The 23,290-nt window shown below is 35.5% G+C and overlaps 1 protein-coding gene across 7 annotated transcripts in view; it reads left to right on the plus strand.

Annotated features, from left to right (window-relative positions):
- LRBA (LPS responsive beige-like anchor protein) overlaps positions 1-23,290 on the plus strand; it is a 785,650-nt gene that overhangs the window by 750,586 nt on the left and 11,774 nt on the right. For all 7 annotated transcript variants that reach the window (XM_045465918.1, XM_045465937.1, XM_045465946.1 and 4 more), the window contains exons 53-54: positions 5,227-5,394; positions 20,081-20,182. In XM_045465918.1, coding sequence (XP_045321874.1) covers positions 5,227-5,394; positions 20,081-20,182 — 270 coding nt within the window. The remainder of the gene's footprint in view (positions 1-5,226; positions 5,395-20,080; positions 20,183-23,290) is intronic.

Consider the following 23,290-nt stretch of genomic DNA (forward strand, 5'->3'; position numbering starts at 1 on the left):
GTAATGACAACCTTATTAGAATCATTGACCTCAAATTGTGCTCCCCTTTTGCATAAACTTTCAGATTAAAATTGTTACATCCTCTCACAAAATTTTCTTAAACATTCTTTTAGATTGCGTATCATTTTTTAAAAAATTTTTTTAACGTTTATTTATTTTTGAGACAGAGAGAGACAGAGCATGAATGGGGGAGGGTCAGAGAGAGAGGGAGACACAGAATCCGAAACAGGCTCCAGGCTCTGAGCTATTAGCAAAGAGCCCGACGTGGGGCTCGAACTCTCGGGGCTCGAACTCGCGGACCGCGAGATCATGACCTGAGCCGAAGTCGGAGGCCCAACCCACTGAGCCACCCAGGCGCCCCAACGTATCATTTTTTATACATTTAAAAATTATTTCTTAATTTACATACCATAAAATGAATTCTTTTTGGGTTACAGTTCTATAAGTTTAAGCAGTGTATAGAATTACATAACCACCACAATAAAGATGTAGAGCAGTTCTGTCACCCCCAAAATTCCCTGTGCCCCCCCCCTTTGCCATCAGCCTCTTCCCCCGCCTCAGCTTTGCACCACTGATCTATTCTTTATCTCTGTAATTTTGCATTTTCCAGAATGTTATATAAGTGGGATCATATATTATGTCAGTCTTTGGTTTTGACATGAGTATTTTTGAATTTGCTAACCTTTCATATCACTTTTCAAAAGCATTGACTATTAATATTTGTAATATAATTTGTAATAATCACTTTTATGTAATACTAATATTTAAAATAACTCTTACATTCACACAGTTCTTTAGAATTTACAAAATTCTTTCATATACATGATATTGTGTCAGCCTCATAACAGTCCTGTGAGAGACAAGACAGGTATCTTCATCCTTATTTTTCAGATGATGAAAACTGAGGTTTAGAAAGGTTAAGTAACTTTTTTGAAATTTGTATAGATAATGGTAATTGAACTTGGTATTGGAGCCAGCTCTTCTGACTTCAGATGTAGCATTCTTTATCATTACACCATGTTATCTCATATAGGCGTACCCATGAATATTGGTTAATTTTGGAAAATGCTATAATGTATGACACTAAGTTCCTCTGTGTCTGCCATGTTACATTAGACGTGATAAAGTAGATAACATTCCTTCTCTTCTTTCCAAAAACCTTCCACTTTACAGGGTTTTTTTTGGATATGTGAGTGTGTGTGTATGTAAAACATTTTCATAAGTGGTAGATTTATTCTAAGCTTCATTTTAGTGGTACTTACTTAGCTTGTACAATAAAAATATTTACATTTGCTAGAAAAGTTATGAAAAAATCCTGAAATTATAGTCCTAGTATGTTTCTTAATATCTTCTATACAAACAAACTCTGATGCTAGTTTTATTTAAAGTAACTTCAGTTAGAGTAAATATATGTTTTATGACAATAGGGATATTAAATAGTTTCTCCTTTAGGTTTACCAGAAAAGCAAGGGGAAAATTATATGATCAATAATATATAATAGCAAAGCTATCACAAGTGTTGAATTCAATTATATTTTCACACATAAGCCAAAAAAAAAAATCCTTCCGTTATTAGATTCAGGGTGGGGTGGGGTGGGGGAGAGAAACTGGTTGTAACGGGAAATTCTTTAAACATAAATCATGTTTTCGGGACACAACCAGAACAGCAGAGGCAACAATAAAACCTTCCCTCGGCAGTGGGAATTATTTTCAGGCCACATTTTAGATTCAGTGGTGTAGAGTCCTGAGCTTGAATTTTTTTTATTTGTAGCACAGCTGTCAAATAAAACATTAACTAGAAAATTTGTTCTGTCAAAAAAAGGATATTCTAGTGCTTGTGGTAATATTTGATATTAGTGTGTGGAGAGGTGGACTGGTATTAAAGGAAACAAAAAATAAAGGTTGAGGAACACTTATGAGATTATCAGAAAATAATTTACCAAAAAGAGCAGCAGGTATTTATATGCTGTGATTTATTTAGGAGGAGTGAACCTCAACCTCATAGCAATAACAACTATTGCTGAGGAAGGCTGCCAGAACAGAAAAAAGTAAACTTAAAAAAATACTGTTTTCCGGAGTTGAGTCCAAAGTATACATTGTAGAAAATAAAATTAATTGATATTAAAATATGAAGGGCTTTAGATGTAAATATGTAAATGTCACATCACTCCCTCATTTCAATCTTCCTTGATGCCCAATCTAAATTCATTCTACCTTATTATTCTCACTGATCCTACCTTGTTTTTTTTCTTTTATAATACTTATCACTATTCATAATTACATATGTTTGTGTTTAATGTCTGTCTGCCCCACTAGATACTAAATACTATAAGGGCAGGCATCATGTCTAATTACCACCAATATACATGTAAGAAGGCCTAATGCTTAGCACTCAGTAAATATTGGTTGAATAAAAAATAATTGTGATAACTTTGGGGGCCAAAATTAAAACACAAGGAAGTTTTAATTAAAGAACCATAGTGACAGAGTATACATTTTTCTAACACTGACATAGATACAGAGTGATGACTTACCCTAGAATTAACAAATGGATCTGGGAAGATTCTGCCACTATAGTTAATTTATCCCACTTGTCCAGCTAAATCTTTACACTTTGTTCTCACATGAGTTGGAAATTAGGTAAATTATCGGGAGAATAGCCGCTTTTTTGCAAGGCTCCTGGAAGCACTTGGATTTCCCGTGCGCTGTGTTCCTCTTGTACCATTGATTGTTAATCGTAGTAACTCCTCCTCACTTCTACAACCCACTGGATTGATGGCCATCACATCTTAAATAGGCCTGCCCTAAATAATCTATTTACATTACTCCTGTAGTTTATATGTTCTCAACATTTAGGTGTAGGCTGAGGCAGAAATAACTGTACATCCTGTTATCAAAAACATAACCAACACAGTATGTTCAGTTGTTTTCAGTGGTTACAACTCACTGACATTGCCTTCAGTTTTCCAGTTAGTACTAAGAGTGCATTCAGCTAACTTTGTCTTACCCTTTGTAAGGCCTGCCTTTACTCTGACACCACCCAGTTTACCACTAACCCTCTCCACTTTGTTCTTCATGTAAATTGGAAATGATGTGGAAATGATTATATCTTTTCATATTTAATTTGCTCTTTTCATTTCCATTTTTTTTTATTCTAAGAAGGCTTGAATTCTTGATCTTTGTCGATACAATTAATTTTTTAAATGAAATGTTTTGATATCCATTTAAAAAGTTGAAGAAATTCAGAAGTACACATTTTTAACTTTAGCAGTTAAAACACCAGCTTTAACTAAAGACTATTCACAGGAGAAAAAATGCATTTTATTAATTGTGCAATTTGAACCTGAGATGAATCTGAATTTAAAGTTACTAGTAGTAGGCTCTCTGCAAGAGTGAAAACACTGTATTTGATCTTATACCTGAGTTAAGTAAATTATGTTTCAGCATTTTATTTTTAAATTTGCAGCCTTTTTAACAGGTATTAGACTTACTGGGGCGCCTGGGTGGCTCAGTTGGTTAAGCGTCCGACTCTGGCTCAAGTCATGATCTCGTGGTTTGTGAGTTCAAGCCCTGCGTTGGACTCTGTTCTGACAGCTCAGAGCCTGGAGCCTGCTTCAGATTCTGTGTCTTTCTCTCTCTTCCCCTCCAACCGCACCCCCCCCACCTCTCAAAAGCAAAATAAACATTAAAAACCTTAAAAAAGTAAGAGACCTATTAAAATGAAGAATTAAAAAAAGTTAACATAAGTACTTTTTTAGTTATATTTATGATTATCTTGAAAAGTTAAATATACTTAGATGCCAATGCTTGAGACCTCAAACTTTTGAATAGGTTATGATGTGTTACAAATTAAACACAAACTTTTTAAGGCATATTAATCTTTTTTCAGCTTAGTGGTCATTCTTCTTGAATATTTGAATTATATTTATATGACCCCACTGAAACATTTATTCAAAAATAAAAAAACTTATGCTGAATATTAGAGACAGATATTCTCTGACATTCAACTGTACATTCTGTAAACCTTTTGAAAGGAAAATTTTAGCTAGAAACCATAGGGATGGAGTGGAAGGGCTACTATAGCTATTTAATTCTTTAGACAGTATGTATGAATTATAAACACCATCCTAATTTTTAAACAAAGGTTTTAAAAGTGGGGACTTTACTTTTTTTTCTGGCACTAAAAGTGGGGGCTTTACTCTTTTTTCTGGCACTGTTAGTGAACAAGTCATCCTGTGTCTGAAACCCTAGATCTGTAGTAAGTTTAGTTAGAGTTCCTCCTTTTCACCCCCAGTCATTAATGTTAGATAAACTGCCATTATCTGAATTTCATCATGAGCCCCCAAGGAATTTTCATCATTCAGACAATTAAAACAGAGATGGAATGACCTGGCTCAAACTGCAATCATAATATATTAGTCTTTTTACCAAAATTTAGTTCATGTAATTCTAATTTGGAAAAAAAAAAAACACAGAAACTCTCCAGAGTGATTTATGTCGTCCTTGTATAGATCACTTAAAAAAAAAAAAATACAAGGGGCGCCTGGGTGGCGCAGTCGGTTAAGCGTCCGACTTCAGCCAGGTCACAATCTCGCGGTCCGTGAGTTCGAGCCCCGCGTCGGGCTCTGGGCTGATGGCTCAGAGCCTGGAGCCTGTTTCCGATTCTGTGTCTCCCTCTCTCTCTGCCCCTCCCCCGTTCATGCTCTGTCTCTCTCTGTCCCAAAAATAAATAAATGTTGAAAAAAAAAAAATACATTAACTCTTTACTAATTCAGAGACAAGTTTGTATTAGTAAAGTCTAAGTTATAAAGTACTTAAAGAAAGGAACCTAAGTTTTATTTTGTTTTGAATCCTACAGAATAACTTAAGAAATTGCTGAAATTGTTGAATTCTCCTGGGTCTGTTTTAATCAGTAGACATGATTTATTTATTATTTATGGTAGCCATGGACATAATGCTATATGGCATCATGGTCCTCAAATACTGTTTGTTGAAACAGTTTTAATATATGTCTTTCAAAACTGTTACTATCACTGCTCAGTTGATTTTTTGTTGTTAATATTCAGAGAAAACTTTTAGGTTAGACCAGATCAAATTTTATTATAAATCCTGAATCATCAGAATCTGAGTTAATATGACTTCATTATCTTGTAAGTTAAATGGTCACTGGAATATTTTCTTATCTTTTTTCATTTCAGCTTTAAAGAAAATTGTTTTGTATTTCAGGAAAATTGATCCAAGTGGTATTTGGCCATTGGGATGTGGTTACTTGCCTCACTCGTTCTGAGTCCTATATCGGGGGAAATTGCTACATTCTCTCAGGGTCACGTGATGCAACCCTTCTGCTCTGGTACTGGAATGGAAAAAGCAGTGGGATTGGAGATAACCCGGGCAGTGAGTACAACTCATTTTATAAGTAAACTATTACAAGTGATGTATAATAACATTCTGCAGTGATGTTTGAAGTTACATTTTTCATCGTGGTGAAAGTGAAACTGAATTATTGAGTCGTTTTAATTTCTTAGCTATAATTTAAGGAAGGTCTAGATAGGCTTTCAATTATTAACAGTTTGTGAACATTGATAATTCAAATCCAACTATGGATTTTTCATGTTACAGGTTATGATCTGAACATGGTAGTTCTTTGGAAATGGCTGTCACCAAATAAAAGAGAGGTGTTTCATTCACGAACAAGACAAAACATAAAAGAGCAATCACATATTATCTTGTTTATTGAATTCATATTTTAAGAGGGCAAAAGAAAAATTATAATTTCATGGAAACAAACCAGTCTTTATAAAGAATATGCTTTCATTTACATATTAAAAGATAAAACAGGTCATAAAAGGCCAATATGGAATATTCAAATTGGCTCTTGGTTTTTCATATGGGAAATGAAAATGTTCACCAACAGCCTTAAACATCTTTATGAAACTATGCTGAAGGCAGTAAAACAAAAAATGTGTAACCATTTAAAATTGTAATTCACAGAAGGCAAAAAAGGAAGCAGCTACCATTAAAACCAATCGCACACAGCTGCACAAAAGAAATGGCTTTAGAAAAACACATTAAGAAGTAGGAAAAAACAATTAAAGGGACCACCTGAAAAATGAGAATTTAATTAAAATGATTATGACAACACTGAAGAGTTCCTGCAAGAATAGCTTTAGATTTTTACTTCATAAAGTAGAGCATTTTAACTGCTCTTAAATATTTACAGTTTCTTAATTTAAAGCAAGCTGCACTACATTTGGTTAAAAGGAAGGACCATTTTGTCCTTGATTGCTTTACCTGAATGCTATGGCACTTACTTCTGTCCCTTAGCTCCAAATTATGAGACAGTCTGAACATGCTTAATTCCGTCACATTTTGGATTGACTTCTTAAAGCTGTGCTTATTAAATGTTTAATATTTGATTGAAAGTGAAATATGTAAAAATAGCCAAAAGCCAGTGTATAATTTTAAAAGAAGTATATGGGAGATATTTTATCAAAGCTGTGTATGCTTTTCTGTTTTGTGTGATAGGTAAACACGATTTTTATTAAATCCTGTAATGTGTATTTCTTATGTTAATTAAATCAGGGATAATTCCCTATACAAATAGAATATTAAAAATAACTTTAACATTGTGATGCTTTAGATAATATGGTCTTTGTGATCAGGTCAAACTTTAGTGTTTATATGGGAGGGTAATGTGTTCATATGTGTATTTCACATATTTACGGAGACATCTGCATTTTATACATAATTACAATAAAATGTTTAAACATGTAAACTTAAGGGATTTTGTTTTTCACTTTCGTTTGAAAAGTATTTCATGTTCTTATTGGACCCTCACATTCTGCTCCTTCTTCATTTCTGGCCTTTTAGGGGTGTCTCCTTTCAATTTCTTTTTTTCCTGTGTTTATAAACTCAGTTACCGCGATTCAGTAAATTATCTTAGACAAACCTACGTTTAACATAAATGATAAATATATAATTTGTTATTTATCTGAAAATATACAGGAAGAACTTTCTCTTGCCTTAAAGTAATGTGTTTCATTCACATGTAGCAATCCAAACACAAGAAAAATTTTTATTTTTACTTCCATGGTCTAATTTGTGTTCTATTACCAGTGTGTACTCCAAGAAGTAGCTAGAGGCTTATTATCTATACCTATATGTAATTGCTGTTACATTTCAGAAATTAAAGTATATTTTCATACTAGAAATATTCAACATTTCCAGAAGGAAGAAATGTATAAATACCTTATAAATCATCCTAGAGATGGTTTTTACATGCATGTCTTCTAGAAAAAATGAATCCAGTAGCATTGACCAAATCCTGGAGTTTGGAGTAAAACAAATCTAAGTTCTAAGCTTTTCTGTGGTCCTTCTGTCTTGTCTGTAAAATGAAAGCAACAATAGTCACTGACTTAAAGTGTTATCAGAAGCACAGAATGCTTAGAGCAAATAAATCACCATACAAACACCATCTTGTTGGCATTAGAGTATATATTATAATGTTATATTTTTCATAAGGCACTTCATCTATACCCTCTCATTGTCTGCAGTATGGTGGACATTAACTCCTAGTAACGCTGGTAATGAAAAGAAAAAAAAAATAAAAGAATAACATAACAGCACATCTCATAAAAATTTTAGAAAATTGTAATGTATCTTGACTAAATTAAATTACCTTTCTCAAAGTGAACCTCATCCTTTCTGGCTCTTTTATAATGTCTGATGTCCCAATCTAATTTTGCTTTAGCTTTGAAGGATGAATCTGGGAGAAAGACAAATAGGCACTTTTTCATATAATGAGAATTTCCACACATTAGAATAGAAAAATGAACAAGCCAGTCTAAGCTTTTCAAAAGAAATGACAAACAAAAACAAAGACATTTTTACCGCGCGTGTAACTGTGTTTTACACATTCATGCAGGCTGGTTCGGATTTTATAAGCCTCTGGCTCCTTGATGGCTCCACGATGCAGCCGCTCAAGTCAGAGCTGTTCACATGAGGAATTTTAGGTTATGCTTATTCCTATATTGTATCTCTTGGATGCAATATACATGCCCTTTAAGAAATGGCCATGCTTTGTTTATACATAATTTCAATCTGGTCTATAAATGCATACAATGTCTCAACTTAAAATTTTGAATATAGACTTTTTCCTTTCATGAAAGGAAAATAGGTAAGTTAAAGAAAACTATGCTATGGCTTTTTCTGCACTTTTTAGGGCTCATTCAAGTATTTTGTTTTCAAAAATCATGAGAATAAGCTCCCATTTTTACTTGCTAGGGTCATAAGCCTGCACCATTTTCTACAAATTAGTATTAGTGCTATATGTAAAGTTTATAGCTTTATTACTATCTTTTTAAAATCATGTAATCCAGTATTAAAATACACATTGCTTGGGCAAAATCCAGCTAATTCAAACTGGGTAAAACCCATATATACTATAACTTGGGCTTTTAAAAGGATGCACATGTTTTATAAACTATGCCTAGATTATGTGGCAAAGGCCTCATTTTCCTGAATAACAGATAGTTTCTCATCTTTGACTCTTTTGTTTTGTGATGGTTACCTCCTGTAGAATGCAGTTTTCTTACCAAGAAGAAAAATTAAGATTCAATTCCATTTAGTTGTAGATTTTTAAATAAAATGAACGAGAACATTTTAAAGAAAGGTATTTTCTACATGGAAGCATATCTTCCTTTGCCCTGGTACTCTGTGTTTTAGAGCTGAATTTGTGCACCAGGATGCTTTTCCTGAAACACTCAATTTTCCTTCAGAATAATACTATACAAACTATCCACTTTCAAATTTTGGAGAAAATCACCCCCCCTCCCCCGTGCACTCAATTGACATTTAAATACTTTAAACTTTGAAATGATCTTATAAGCAAGATGAAAATTTACAAAATAGTTCTTATCCACTATTTTTATATTGTATTACTAGATCATAAACTTTAAATGCTTATTAAGCATTTGAAAGTAAATACTTATTAAATATTTTCAGGTTTCTGAGTAATTTTTTAAAAGCCACAGTTGATTAGCTTTAGAAACAAATGTTTGCCGACTGTGAGGGTGTTGCATAGATTTGTGTATATAGTATTTCAGTAAAGTAGTTTTCCATCCTCACATTCTGGTTTTGATTTGATTGAAAGGTGGCATTTTTTTTCCTCTTTGCAATCAGACATGCTAATCTATGTCAGCTTTCTCCTTTATGGGAATGGCGTCTACTGAAAAACGCGCGCGCTCACACACACACACACACACACGCACACACACACACAACTATTTAAGTTTTTCTTCATAACAACAAGATTCTGTTCTTTAAGAATATTTCAGCACCATTAATTAGAAAGCAGGTTTTATTAACCATAAGGCTAGCACTAACAGACCACAGAGCTGTTTTTTAAAGTACTGTATGCCATAGCTGCCCTGCTTTTTCTCTGTCTAAAACTTCATTTTGTTATACTCTCATCAATCACTTAAGTCATTACCGTAAATCCCACTGTTGTTAATTTTACTAGTATCACCCTAATGAGACATTCCTGCTATAATTAAAAATGAATTCTAACTTTAAGGCATTCTAAATTTTTTTTTAATGAATTTAGAATGATCTTGCCTTATGACTATAAATACCACTGATATACATAGACTACTCATCAGTCTATAAGAAAAGTAGTATCATTATATGTCCAGGTGTGAATTATTTACTGGTTACTTCTGTGCACATGTGCTTATGCATATGTATATTTTTGTGCACATATTTAGGAATTATGTTCTTTCTATCATAAAGCCTAATATGTTTTACTGAAGCTACTGATAAATCCTTATTCTTTGTCTTGCCAAAATATAGGTGGATATAACACAAACAGTATTACTCTCTTTAAGTAGGTGTCCTAGAGCACCATCTGCTGGATGTATTTGGGGACTTAATTCGGTAAATTTGAAAATCAGTATGTGATAAGACAGGTGTACGTTGTTTTTAATTGACTGTGATATATGATTTATGGGTCACAAATGCCAAGGTATGTACGTTTGTGGTGAACCATATAAGTTTGTAAAAGAAATCACTTTCTTCCTTCTTTTCCTCTACCCTAATGTGGATTTTGAAATTTATAATAAATACTTTGTTTAAGGAAAAAGTAAGCTCAACGTATGCCTCATGAAACAAAGCATCAATTTGTCATAAGATAAACTCTTACATTCTTGATTGCAGGTAAGCTGTAGTTGAAGAAAATTGTTTAGATATTTTGACCTTATGTTCACTAGATTCTGAATATGAAAGGAGCGCTTGGCCCAAGTAGCCTTCTTGCACCCGGCATATTTCTCTCGGTCTGATTCTTTGTCTAGAACGTGACTTCTTATATTTACCTCATCAAGAGCTTTCCTTGTGGCCTGACTTTTGGCATACACTGTTGTACTAACACTGAGACTGCCCTGTATTTTTCTTTTTTTTCTTGAATAATTCATCAAGTTGGGTTTGCAGCAGTATGTTGGCAGTGTTCAAGTTCAGGTGACATTAAACTATGTTTATGAAATTCTCCAGAAGGTCCAGGATGTTTAGTGCTCCATGATGTAATGCAGGCCCGCAAGTTCCAGCAAAACAACTCTGTATTTACTGCTTGTAACTAATAGTAGATGTGGTAAAAGGAATTATATTCATATGGCAAATGAATACAACCTTAATGTGCACCATATGCAGAGTGGTGGGGTGATGTGCCAATATATCACATTTATTTACCTTGTTTAGTTGCAGAGAAAAATGACTATACCATTCAGCCGTAGGCTGTAGTCATATAAATATGAGAACAGAAGAACTGAAGATTTATGCCCTCAAATTGAAACTGAGTATCTTCATGTGTAGCCTTTCATAGTACCACACCAAAGAAAGTTGCTTGTCTAATACTTTATGCTCAGATGGGAAATTAAATTTCAAACAATTGGTAGAACTAATGTAAAAAGAGACAAGTTCCCTCTGGTCAGCTAGGGTTCTCAAAGAAAATTTGGAATGTATCTTTCTTCATTTAATTGAAACTGAATATACCTTGAAATGGCAAGCTATTTCTCCCACCCTTTTTTAAACCTAAAAGCGGGATTCTTGTGCTTTTAGAGTATTGCGCGTGTGCGTGTGTAACATTATTGGAGAACCATCATAAGGACACATTTAATCAAGGCCTCCTGGAACAATCTATTAGACTGACTTTATCACCTTCCAAAAAGTTCATTTCAGTAGAGAAACTGTATGACAGCTTTGTGCATGTGTCCCTTATATTGTACTTTAATATTCCTAACAGTTTATTTTAAAAAACCATGAAATTAAGTACTTAAATTCCTCTAATGATTCCTTTTACAAAGCAACAATTGCCCTAGTTTTTAAAGTAATTTTGCTCATAAATAGGCTCAGTCAGACTTCAGATTCTAGATTTGAATTATTTCTAGGTAGGGGGGAAAATCCTTAGAATTCTTTCTGCCTCCTATGGTGAAGTCTTTATGACTGCTGAACTTTTTAGCTTTTACTCTTGTAGCTTGTAATTTCCTACACCTGAGAGATTGCTATATTTCCCTGGGGTGAGTGGGATCAGGATGCGTCTTTCTTAATTGAGATAAAATGGACATATAACATACTAGCTTCAGGTGTACAACATGACTTGATATATGTATATACTGTGAAATGATCACCACAATTTATTTGGGTAATGTCCATCACCACACAGTTATACATTTTTTTTTCCTGTGATGAGGATCTACTCTCTCAGCAACTTTCAAACCTACAATATGGTGTTATTAACTGTAGTCACCATGAGTATACTACGTCCCAGGACTGACTTAGTTTGTAACTGAAAGTACCTTTTGACCACCTTTGCCATCTCCCCTACCAGTCCCCCCAACTACCATACCAGTTTGTTCTTTGTATCTCTGAGGTCAGTTTGTTTGTTTGTTTTGGGTTTTTTTTTAATTTCACATATAAGTGAAATTAGAAAGTATTTGTCTTTCTCTGGCTTGTTTCACTTAGCATAATACCCTCAAGGTCCATCCATGTTGTGACACATGGCAGGATTTCCTCTTTTTTATTAATGAAGCATCCACTGGTGTGTGTACACACACACATACACACAACGCACACCACATTTTCTTATCCACTCATCCACTGATAGATACAGGTTGTTTCCAAGTCTTGGCTATTATACATAATGCTGTCATGACCATGAGGGTGCAGATACCTTTTCAAGGTAGTGTTTTCATGTCCTTCAGATAAATACCCAGAAGTAGAATTGCTGTACCATATTTTTTTTTTAATTTTTTGAGGAACCTCATATTGCCTTCCACAGTTACTACCGCAATCTACATCCCCACCAACAGTGCATGAGGGGTCCCTCTTCTCCACATCCTCTCCAACGCTTGTTATTTATTGTCATTTTGATGACCGCCATTTGAACAATTGTGATATATTATTGTTGTTTTGATTTGTATTTCCCTGATGATGAGTGATGTTTAGCACCTTTTCACGTACCTGTTGGCCCGTTTGTATGTCTTTTTTGGAAAAAAAATACCTACTCACATCCTCTGCCTGCCTATCGATCTATTTATTGAAAATCAGATTGTTTTACATTTGTTTGTTTGCTATTGAGTTGTATGAGCTCTTTATATATTTTGGATATTATCAGATATATGATTTGCAAGTATTTTCTCCCATTACATAGGTTGCCTTTTGCTTTTGATATTAAAATCAGAATGTCTCCAATTAAGCTAAAGATGTAGAATGTTTTTATCTGTATTCTTTTTTGGAGGCAAAATTTTATAATGTTTATGTTATTAGATCCTAGATATACAGCTACAGGAGCTATGAATGAATTTGAGCCAAAAGCAAGACCCTCTATGGGGGGAATCAACAAATGAAAAATGTTAAGAAAGAAAAATATGTAATACATAAGTAGAGTCTTGTATGTTCACATAATGAAATACTCTGCAGCCATTACTGTATTACGAATTTGTGGTACTGACACGGATAAACAATGCTGTCTGTATCGTTAAGTGTAAAAGATCACCAAACTACATGTATAATTTTTAGGTGTCTATGTCTATGTATATACTTTGTGTTCTGTGTATATTCATGCATAGAAAGAAGTCCAGAATGATAGCCAGCAAAATGATTTTTCTTATGTTAGCAATGGTTATTTATAGGTAGTGGAATTTAGAGGCAGTTTTTTCATTTCCTTCTTCATAATTTACTACATTGTCTGAATGTTTTATAATGAACACGTATTACTTTGATAATAGTAGTGTTATTACTGTACTATTACCTAATGATTATAATGTACCTTCACTTTCTTCTCTAGGCTTCTAGGTATTAGTAGTTTTATCAGAATTTATATGGATTGTTAGGGAAGACTGGAAAGTCTAAGAAAAGGAAGAATGGGAGAAGTCAAAGTTTAATTTTTAGAAGTTAAGAAATAAAAGAATGACAAACAAAAATAATCAGAACCATCTCTAATTTTCATTTATGAAGCATAGGATCAGATATACTTTTGCTGAAAGAGCGTCTACAACAGAGAGTGAACATCATTCTACTGTTGTTACTACTACCACTACTACTACTCGGTGATACTTGCTGGGTGCTCACTGCATGCTGAGCACCACCAAAAGCACTTTACATGGTAACTCATTGAACCTTACAGTGGTCCTATGTGGTAACTACTATCATTATCCTTGTTTTATAGGTGAAGCACAGAGAGATTATAAATATGTCTTTACTTCCTGCCCTGGGCCTTGAAGCTCCTAGATCTTACTGTAAACTATGAGAACATGCCCAAGGAAGATCACATGGCTGGTATTCTAGGCCAGAGGCACCATTCTTGATCACTAAGCTGTACTGCATTTTTCATTTGAGTTAATTGGGCCATCACCTGTAGACGATTTGATGCAACCCTGTCACTAAAGCATGCTTTGTATTTGCAAAGGACAATACAGAGATAATTTTGCTAAACTGAATTCTTATGACAGTATATATCATGTTAGGATTTTGTATTTTTTTAATATTATGACCCAACTTAGGGTTATACTTTATGCAATTGCAGGTACGTACTCACACACATTTTCTATTGTAGTTGTAAGAGAGAGATGCACACACAAAGAGGAGGAAGAAGAAAGGTTATAAACCAAGAACCTATAGTTGATTTTTATACCAACATTATCTTGTTTTGCATTAGTAATTCTAATATTATTTACAAGAGGAAGCTATCAAAATTTACTATCTGATGGTTGTCCCACCCTAAATGCAGCTTTGGTTTATTTTCCATAGTCTATATATCTAACCAAAATAACATTTTTTTTTCACCAAAGAGACTATGATGAGTGGAGAGAAGGAGAAGGGTTGGTGGAGATAGAAGGACTAGAACAAATTTCAAAGAATTCCTCTTTCATAATTAAAATGTAGTGACATTAGGAAGTTAATGGGAAAGGTTTAAGGAACATTTAGTAGCTAACCTCATTTCCGCTTCAGAAAGCCATTTCCTTTCTCGGTTTGCCATTATGGTGAGCCACATAAGAAAGTTCAGTGTACAGTTAACACGTGAATTTTTTTTTCTCAACAAATTGTTGTAGTAATCAAAATGTAATTAAAATGGGACAAAAGGCATGTGCAATACGGAACTTTCCTTCGTTAGGAAATGACTGGCATACATTGTATAATACTTAGATTATAAAAAATCTCTATATACTTAATAACTTTTATATTTAGGTTCTTAAATATGTGTTTTCTTTCAAAGTGAATAGTCTGTTGAAATGATTTTTTTTAACAAAGCCAGGTCTCATATTTTCTTTTACCTCTTGAAGAGGTCAGATGGTTATATTTTAATAATGTGGAAAATTATATCTGTTGTTTTTATTAAAGGACTTCATTAGTTGATGTGAAATACACATTTGGTATAAAAATTCCATTGTAACAGTCTGAACTTCAGTACAGCCTTTTGACCTTTCCAATTATAGGTATTCATAATTATACTTTGCAGGTTTATAGTAAGGTAACAGAACCTGATCCAGTGACCACTTAAAATCAAGTTATTTGACAATAGACTATATTTTATTCCCCTCCTTTTTCCACAGTGCATTGCATATATCCCATAAAGGCTATTAAGTAAATGAAGGAGTAAATGAATGAATGAGAAAGCAAATGGGAAATGTTAACTTTTTGGCCCAGGAGTCATCTCAACTAAGTATTAATTGAAAGAACTAATTTCATTTCTACGAAACTAGAAATAGGTACATGTAGAACCAAACTTCATTATGAAATGAAGTTAAGTAGTAACTTGTGAAAAAAAAAAAAACAGGGAATGAATGAAGGAGATTCTCTCTCTGCTAATAACATATTTAAACTGCTAATGAGAATTGTGCAGTACATTTTAAAGTAATTTAATTTTCATAAAACAGAGGAGATGATGCCAAAAATACCAAGAACTTTAGTGAAATTTTAAAATGTAACTCAAGTGTTTGCCAGAAATACACATCTAGTCTGTTTTTACCTGGATTATTAACCCCCCTTGCCTTAATGGAGACATATCTTTTGAAATATTTTTCTCATTGAATATTTATGAACAGGTACTAGAGAAATGACTGTTTTCTCTTCCGTGAGGTATAACTGTAAGTGGTTCAGGGTCCATTTGAGGAGAAATATACTCAGTTATGAGGGCACCAAAGAAACACATTTAACAAAAGCATTTGTTATTCTGCCTAATGGTGTAAAACACGTCACCTAATATTTTAAAACACAGGTCCAATATAAATGCTAAATGGGTATTGCGGAGATCTTGTGCTGCTTTAATGCAAGTTGGGTTGTTAGAATAGTGTCTGTAAATTAGTACTGATATTTCCAGTATTATGTACTGAGAAAAGCACATCTGTAAAAACTGGTGTGTCCCGGTATAAGATCTTGGCAGGATTTGGGCTGTCTTTAATCTCCTTTGACTTGTTCATCTTCCTTTAAGGCCATCCATAAAGATGCACTGAGTATCCTTTTCAGCCTTTGGTTAGGATTTGCATCAGTAGTCATAAACCTGCTCTCCGGACAAAGACGCCCTTTCCTTTGAAGTAATTGCTCAAGCTTTTCAAAGCAGTCCAAGAAGTCTATCCTCTTTCTCTTTTTATTTTTCTTTAAGAAGAGTTTGAAGTGTAGCCCCTTAAACTAGCAGCAAGATAAATTTTTCTCTCAGCTTTATGGAAAGCCATGACGATTTTTCAAGCAGTAAGACTTTAAAAGGTTCTTAAAGGAATCTGTTCTGCTTTATGATCTAGCTTTTGGTAGATCCTCCTATCTCGGAAAGCAAAAGTAAAGATTTTTTGTAGCCATTAACTACTGCAAATTTTTATCAAAGAATTAACCTGATATTTTTCAGAAAACTTTTTTCTTCTACTCTTTATTTGGGTTAGAGACTTCAGTGAAAGATGGTGATTAGCTTTTGGGTCTTTGAAAAAGTAATATATGGCCAGTATTATTTTATTTGAGCTGATTTTCCCTCCTAAGTATTAACTCTCAGGGCTGGCAAGAGGTTGGGATATGAGTGCTACAATGGCACTGAGTTATATGGTTCCTAGATTTTGTTTCTAGACTTTCCAAACAAATATACACAGATATGTAGCAATTTTTCCTTTCCTTTCCTTTCTATAGGATGTTATTGCTTGGGCTCTGTGATCCAGAATGATGTATAACAGTGTAACTACAGAGAAATAAATAAATTCTGTGAGCCACATATTAAGCCTATGTTCTGCCTGCAGTTTTTCCCTCTGCCCTTAGTAATTTTATTCCAAACAGTCCCCCAAATATCGGTTGAATTTGAACAGTTTGGACCTGTTGGATTTAAATCCCATATCATATCACTCTATTTGCTGAAGTGAAATTTTAATATTTAAAACATTTGGTTTATTGGAACTTATAAAACCCAACAGGTATTTACTGTGAACAGATTTTTTTGATGAGAAAATTTAAAGAACATGAAATCTGCATAGCAGATAATGAAACGAGAATGCACAGTTCAGGTTTTAAACAAGACTGGAAAACAGCCTTTTTAAAGAGGATTTGATAGCTCCTCATATTCTTGTATGTGGATTTTTAGAGGATATTAATGTGCATTTCCTACAGGGGAGGGAAGTTAAATAGCACAGTCCTTTTACTGGAAATCCAATGAATATTTGTGAAACCAGTTACCTGAGAACAACCCAATGATCATAAGTTTACCCTTATGTTTTTAATTTGTTTTTCTTTTCCTTTCCTTTTCTTTCTTTTTCTTTTTTTCTCCCCCCTGTATTTCCTGAACTGTCTAACCTGCTTCCTGGGTTTGAGGACATCTTGCCAAACTTGAGGCCGAAGTCCTAGCATTGAACAGTTCTTTATTTAGAGATCAGGACCTGGGAAAAGAAAAATCTTTTTCAGTTTTGAAATCATTCAGTATGTGTGTGTCTTCTGACTTGTGGAGGGAGAAATGATTGGTATAGTGTGGATCAATGGAAACTCGTATTTTGTAAGTAAAGCATACTTATGAAAAAATCCTAAGTATGAGTTTACAAAAAAGAATGATTTTATCTTAACCAATTTTATGGGGTTACTTGTGAGGCTTCCTAAACTGTACAGTCCTAGAAAATTCTGAGTATTTCAACTCTTACGTTAAAGAAAGAAATACAGTTGACAGCAGTTTTCTTCCTTCCTTCCTATGTCCCTGAGAAAAAATTCTTAAATCTAGAAAACAAAAAGCATTGCCATGCTCAAGTGACAGTGTCTTCTGGATCCACCGTTATCCATCTGTCCTTTGTTTACTTTGGCTTACACTTTAGATTGCTTTCAGCGGCCATCAGTTCTCCTTCAAACTTTCATATCCCACTAAGAATTCCAAGACAACTCAAGTTAAAACCCAAGTCTCCCCCTCCTCATCCCCCTCCATAAAATGGTAACGTATGAAAACAAAAAAGGAGCAATCACATTAAAAATGTATTCCTTAGATCTTAATTATTTTAATTCTTGATTTTAAAAGGTTGCCAAGTAGATATAATGAAATGTTAATTTCCAAAGTTGTATCTTGTACAGTATTTTTGTAGAATGTAGAACATCTCAGGGAAGGGGGAAACCATGAATCAGGGCTAATTATTGGTAACTTTTTAAAACATAGTTCTAATTTTATGCCAAAGCTTATCTCTAATAGAAAGTTAAGTAGTTCAGATTGGCTTACATTATTTGCTGCTTTTCTTAAAATAATTTCCCAAATTTGTGTACTTTTTAAGGAAAAAATGTAGTTGCTCTTCTAACAAATTCTTTCTGGCTTGCAAAAGGTCAAGTGTGAACTTTGTAATTAAGGTGGCTTTCCCTCAGAGTTTACACACTTGGAATCAAAAGAAACCAAGCTCCTCATTCCACTTATCCTCTTGCCTTTCCATATGTCATTTGAGGTCTCCCTTTGTCATTAAGCATGTAGGCCAGTTCCTGTGTCTGGCTGCATGTGATACAGCCAATGTAGTACAACGTTTGCTACGATGCCCCTTTACTTAAATCTCATTCAGAAGTATATACAGTCACCAAAAGTCATGAAGGACTCTGTGGGGACACAGCTATGTATTATATACTACAATAAATGCATTGTAATAATTCTTTATAGTGGCTAGACATGAAGTAACTGCAGGCTCCAGTTGAAGTGGGGCAGGAAGCACAGAATCTAGGCCCCTGTCTTCATAGGAGAGACCCTCCTCTGCTTTTGGTCTGGATCTCTGTGCCTTCAGTAAAAGCTATTTTCCTTCCTCCCCTCCCCAACCCCCCCCCCCCACCCCCAGAAGAACATAAACATGGACATTTATTTTGCATGAAATTTCAGAGAAGCCACTGATGCATTGCAAAAACCATTGCTTTGGAGGCTAGTTTAATTTTTTGGACAGCCAGTATTTGCCTTTCCAAGGACAGCAGGTTTCTGCTGGATTTTCCCTGACCGACATGATAGGATCTAACAAGTTGTTCTTTTCCATGAGTTCCACAGCTGGTGCTAGTGACCTTCTTCTGGGCACATGTGCCCCTTTTGGGCTACACAGGATCCTTTATCACTATTCCTGTGAAACCAATCCAAATCAAGGAAATCTAAGCATGCTAATGGAACACTGCCCTTCAGTCCCATTTATAAAGGCTTTTTGTGTCTTTGTCTTTAGAGACTATAAAAGTAGAGGGCTAGTGTGGTCTTAAAATAGTGTTCTTCAGGCTAAATATGGAGTTCAGTTTATCCTTGCAGTTTGGCATGAATCAAGCCACAAATCAAGCCCATTACTGTCTTCATTATGTAAGCTGGGGCCGTTTGTGGTGTGGGTTTCTTATTAACCAACTAGTTTTTTTCTTTTCAGTTTGGGACTAGAAAAAAGGATGACTTTTTCTACTTGTGAAAATGTATAGAAGTATCTTCCATTATCTGGATACTGATTCTCTGCTACCCCTTCCTCACCTTCTTCCCCTAATTTTCAGTCACTATCAGTAGAATTACACGTAAGAGTTTGCTTTATTCCCCCTCTGTTCTTTGAACCATAGAGAAATACACCCTATGAGGTCTATATTTCAGAAAAGTACATAAGATTAGTAAATAGGCATTTAAGAGAGGGGCTGCTTTGAGGTATCAGGTCCTAGTTCAGACTGTCTGCATTATGACAGGGATCTCAGTGAACCACGGAATGGGGGGAGGGGCGTCCTTTCTTTGAAATGGGCATCAAGCCAGAGTTGCTACTTTTATAATCATTAGTCTATAAATCATCTAATCAAGGGGCTTATATTTATATTTGGAAAGTATCTGAGGCATTCTACAGTGCAGATTTTTGTCTTATTTTACTCTGTTTTCAACCATTGTTGTTTGATATAATCATGTAAAGATTCGAAATTTGGCAACTGTGGTCCTCATACTCTAGCATATAGTTTGGATCTAGTCCTAAAATAGAATTTTTGGACAGATTTCCAAACTGTGAATTAAAGATTTAGGCATTATAGGAATGCCTAGGTAGAGGGAGCTGAGTAGAGAGAGGTAATCCCCTGTGTGAACTTGAATTAATTTGTTGTTTTTATCTGTTTGTTCCTAAAGGTGAGCCCACCACTCCCCGGGCCATTTTGACAGGCCACGACTACGAGATCACTTGTGCTGCCGTTTGCGCTGAGCTAGGACTCGTGTTAAGTGGTTCCAAAGGTAAATCTGTGGCACCTTCGTAAAGTCACGTGCATTTTCTGGTGTCTTCTGGTAACGAATCGCCCAAGATGGATTTGGTACTTTTTTCTCTGAGCCATGGCGCCCATTATAGAAGCCATTAGCCACATAGGACTGTTTGACTAAAATGTGTAAGGTAACTACATAAAGTTTAAAATTCAGTTTCTTGATGGTATAAGCCACTTCTCAGGTGTTCACTATTCACGCATGACCAGTGGCTACTGTACTGAACAGCATAAATACAGAACATTGACGTCATTGCAGAAAATTGTATTTCACAGAAGTTCCTTGAAGAGGGAGGCAGGAACAAGGAACATCTTTGTCTATTTATTCTTCTGGACTCTGGGCTGGGTTTCATCTCACACATCAAGAGTTTTCATAGAAACTCTTGACCTAGTCTTTTTTAACTTCCAAATCTTAGAACTAGGCAGGAGCCAGGATGACATTGAGAATGGAGTGGAAAGATACTTAAGTTGGTCTGCTTATCATCAAGTATTTAGGCCATAGATAGTAAGCGAGCCTTCAGAGAGCACACACAACAAATCAGGATCTGACCAGAAACCGAGTTGTTTCTAATTCATTGCTTATTCCATCTCTGAGGTTTATCTATCGCTGAGGATATGGACCTGAGCTGAGGTCTGAACACACAAAAAAGTACCGTAATCTTATGTCTTTGAAGGTTATCTGATGGGGATGCATTGAGCATTTGACTCACCTTATCTGCGTCTCAAACTATAATACTTAGTCTAGCTAACAAGACTTATTAAATATTCAAAGGATTGTGTTTAAAAATTTAGTTGGTCAAAGCAATGAAATAATGATGGCAAGAATTCTATGCCTACTGGAGTTTTTCCTTTCTTATGCCCAGTAATTTCATATATCCTGAGCAAACAAGTTCTTAGACACTACATGATCCAAATTAGACATAGGGGTGACTGGCTGGCTCAGTCTGTAGAAATGTGACTCTTGATCTTGGGGTTCTGAGTTTGAACCCCACATTGGGTATTGAGATTACTTAAAAATAAAATCTTCAAACAAAATTAGACATATAAAATAAACCTATCATATTAAAGGTTATCCTTGTTTTGCATGGTAGTGCAGAGTCATAAAAATGACCATGCAGGCTGAAACCATGAAAAGTGATCATAAGAGCCAATGGCAAAATTTGTGGTTGTTCCATGGCTTTTAAAAATTTTTTGTCACAATATTAAAAATTCTCATATACAGTTATATGTGTATATATAGGCATGAGAAAAACAGTAAAACTCAGTACACTATAATTTAAAACATTAGAAACATTGAAAATTAAAGTATTTTCTTTTTGAAAAACTTAAAAAGAGTACTTGCATAGTGTTTGCCTCTTTCTCTTTGTATAATATAACTTAAAATAACAAGCAAGAATCTTGTCTTTGCCTCGACCAGTTGTCATGCTCCTTTCTAAGTTTGGGTAACTTTCCAATGTTTTATCTTCTGTGCATTGAATGTCATGAAACATCCCCTCGGGTTCCTTTATTTTTTTTAATGTTTGTTTATATATTTTGAGTGGGGGAAGGGCAGAGAAAGAGGGAGAGAGAGAATCCCAAGCAGGCTCCACAGTGTGCAGAACCTGACACGGGCTCTATCTCACAAGCCATGAGATCATGACCTGAGCCGAAACCAAGTGTCAGATGCTCAAATGCTCAAATGACTGGGCCACCCAGCCCCCCACCCCCAACCTACACTGCCCCCGGCTAGGGTTCCTTTAAAGTGAACGTTTTTGCTGGCATCACTTCTGGGACATCATTTTTGTTACAACCCCTTTTCTAATCTATGTCAGTAAGTTCTTCTTCACTAATTTCCTCAGCAGTGTCAACATTTCCAGAATCAGTTATTTCTTCTGTAACCCTATTTATATTCAGTATAAAGTTCACGCTCAGGTTTATCACTTTTAATTTCCTTCGTGCAGTTTCACCTTTGTGGCCAGTGTTCTCTTTTGATTATCCATTTTTGTAAAATGTCACATGGGTTTATCACCAGAGATGAGGAAGCAGCACAACCACAACCACAGTTTGCTCCCTGTGCACGAATGGGTAACAGACGTGCAGTGACCACTCACTGACAGACTTTAAAGGAAATGATGTGCTTGGTCATTCAGGACGCACATCTGTTATTTACATAGTGATTTGTGGACTGAAGAGCTGGTCACAGACGTGAACTTTATGCCATCACTGTGAAAACTGAAGTTTGAACTGTGGTGCTGAGGGACTGGTGTCATTTAGAATGATAATGGACATTCACGAGTGCTGCCGCTGTGTGAAGCAGAGGCTGCTGGTATGTATTTATGCTGAGAACACAGACAACTTACAAACTCCTGAGCGGTCAAGAGAAAGCCAAGAACCTTATTTTCAAAAGGCCATGCCCTTAGTAGTCCTGTGGGAAACAGAGATCACAAGTCCCCATAGGCATGAATAACTTAGCCTGGAGATCAGCAGGCCTTATGCTCATTACTCCTCTTGTCTGACTCACATCTCTTAGAACATACTCATCACACAGGTGGTTTCAGTTACCTGCTCCTTCTTAGCTTTGCAGGTAACAGGCGCTCAATAAAAATACACACACTCTGAGATGTATGCACTCACCTGCAGCTCCCGTCCTCCTCAGGCAGCTCAGCCTGGAGGTCAGCCTGGGGGTTGGGAGTGGTTGGTGCCACCCACAGTGGGGGCAGCAGGCAAGTGCACCTGGTTGCAGAAGGATCTCCGTGTGAATTTATGTGTGTGGGTGGCAGGGGGTGGGGAAGCGGAGGATGGGTAAGTGGACCACCAGGGAAGTTCTTTCATTGTGAAGTAGCAAGCAGTGGGAAGGCAGAACGCTGAAGCCTCCGGAAGCTGCCCTAACGAGCTCTCCCCACACTGGCCCACAGCGCGGCCACTGCTGCTGGGGCCCCTGTGACACACAGGCAAAGCATCACAGTGAGCTCGACGGCAGCCTGTGTTTAATTGTGGCCCAGCCTTCCCGGAAGCTCCTCGAGGAATTGAAATTTGTCCTGTTCCTTTCTGAATGCCTCCTGTTTTTATCATCTCTTAGCATAAATCATTTCATAAAGTAACTTCC

This window comes from Leopardus geoffroyi, chromosome B1, assembly GCF_018350155.1.
Source record: "Leopardus geoffroyi isolate Oge1 chromosome B1, O.geoffroyi_Oge1_pat1.0, whole genome shotgun sequence".
Classification (NCBI taxonomy): domain Eukaryota; kingdom Metazoa; phylum Chordata; class Mammalia; order Carnivora; family Felidae; genus Leopardus; species Leopardus geoffroyi.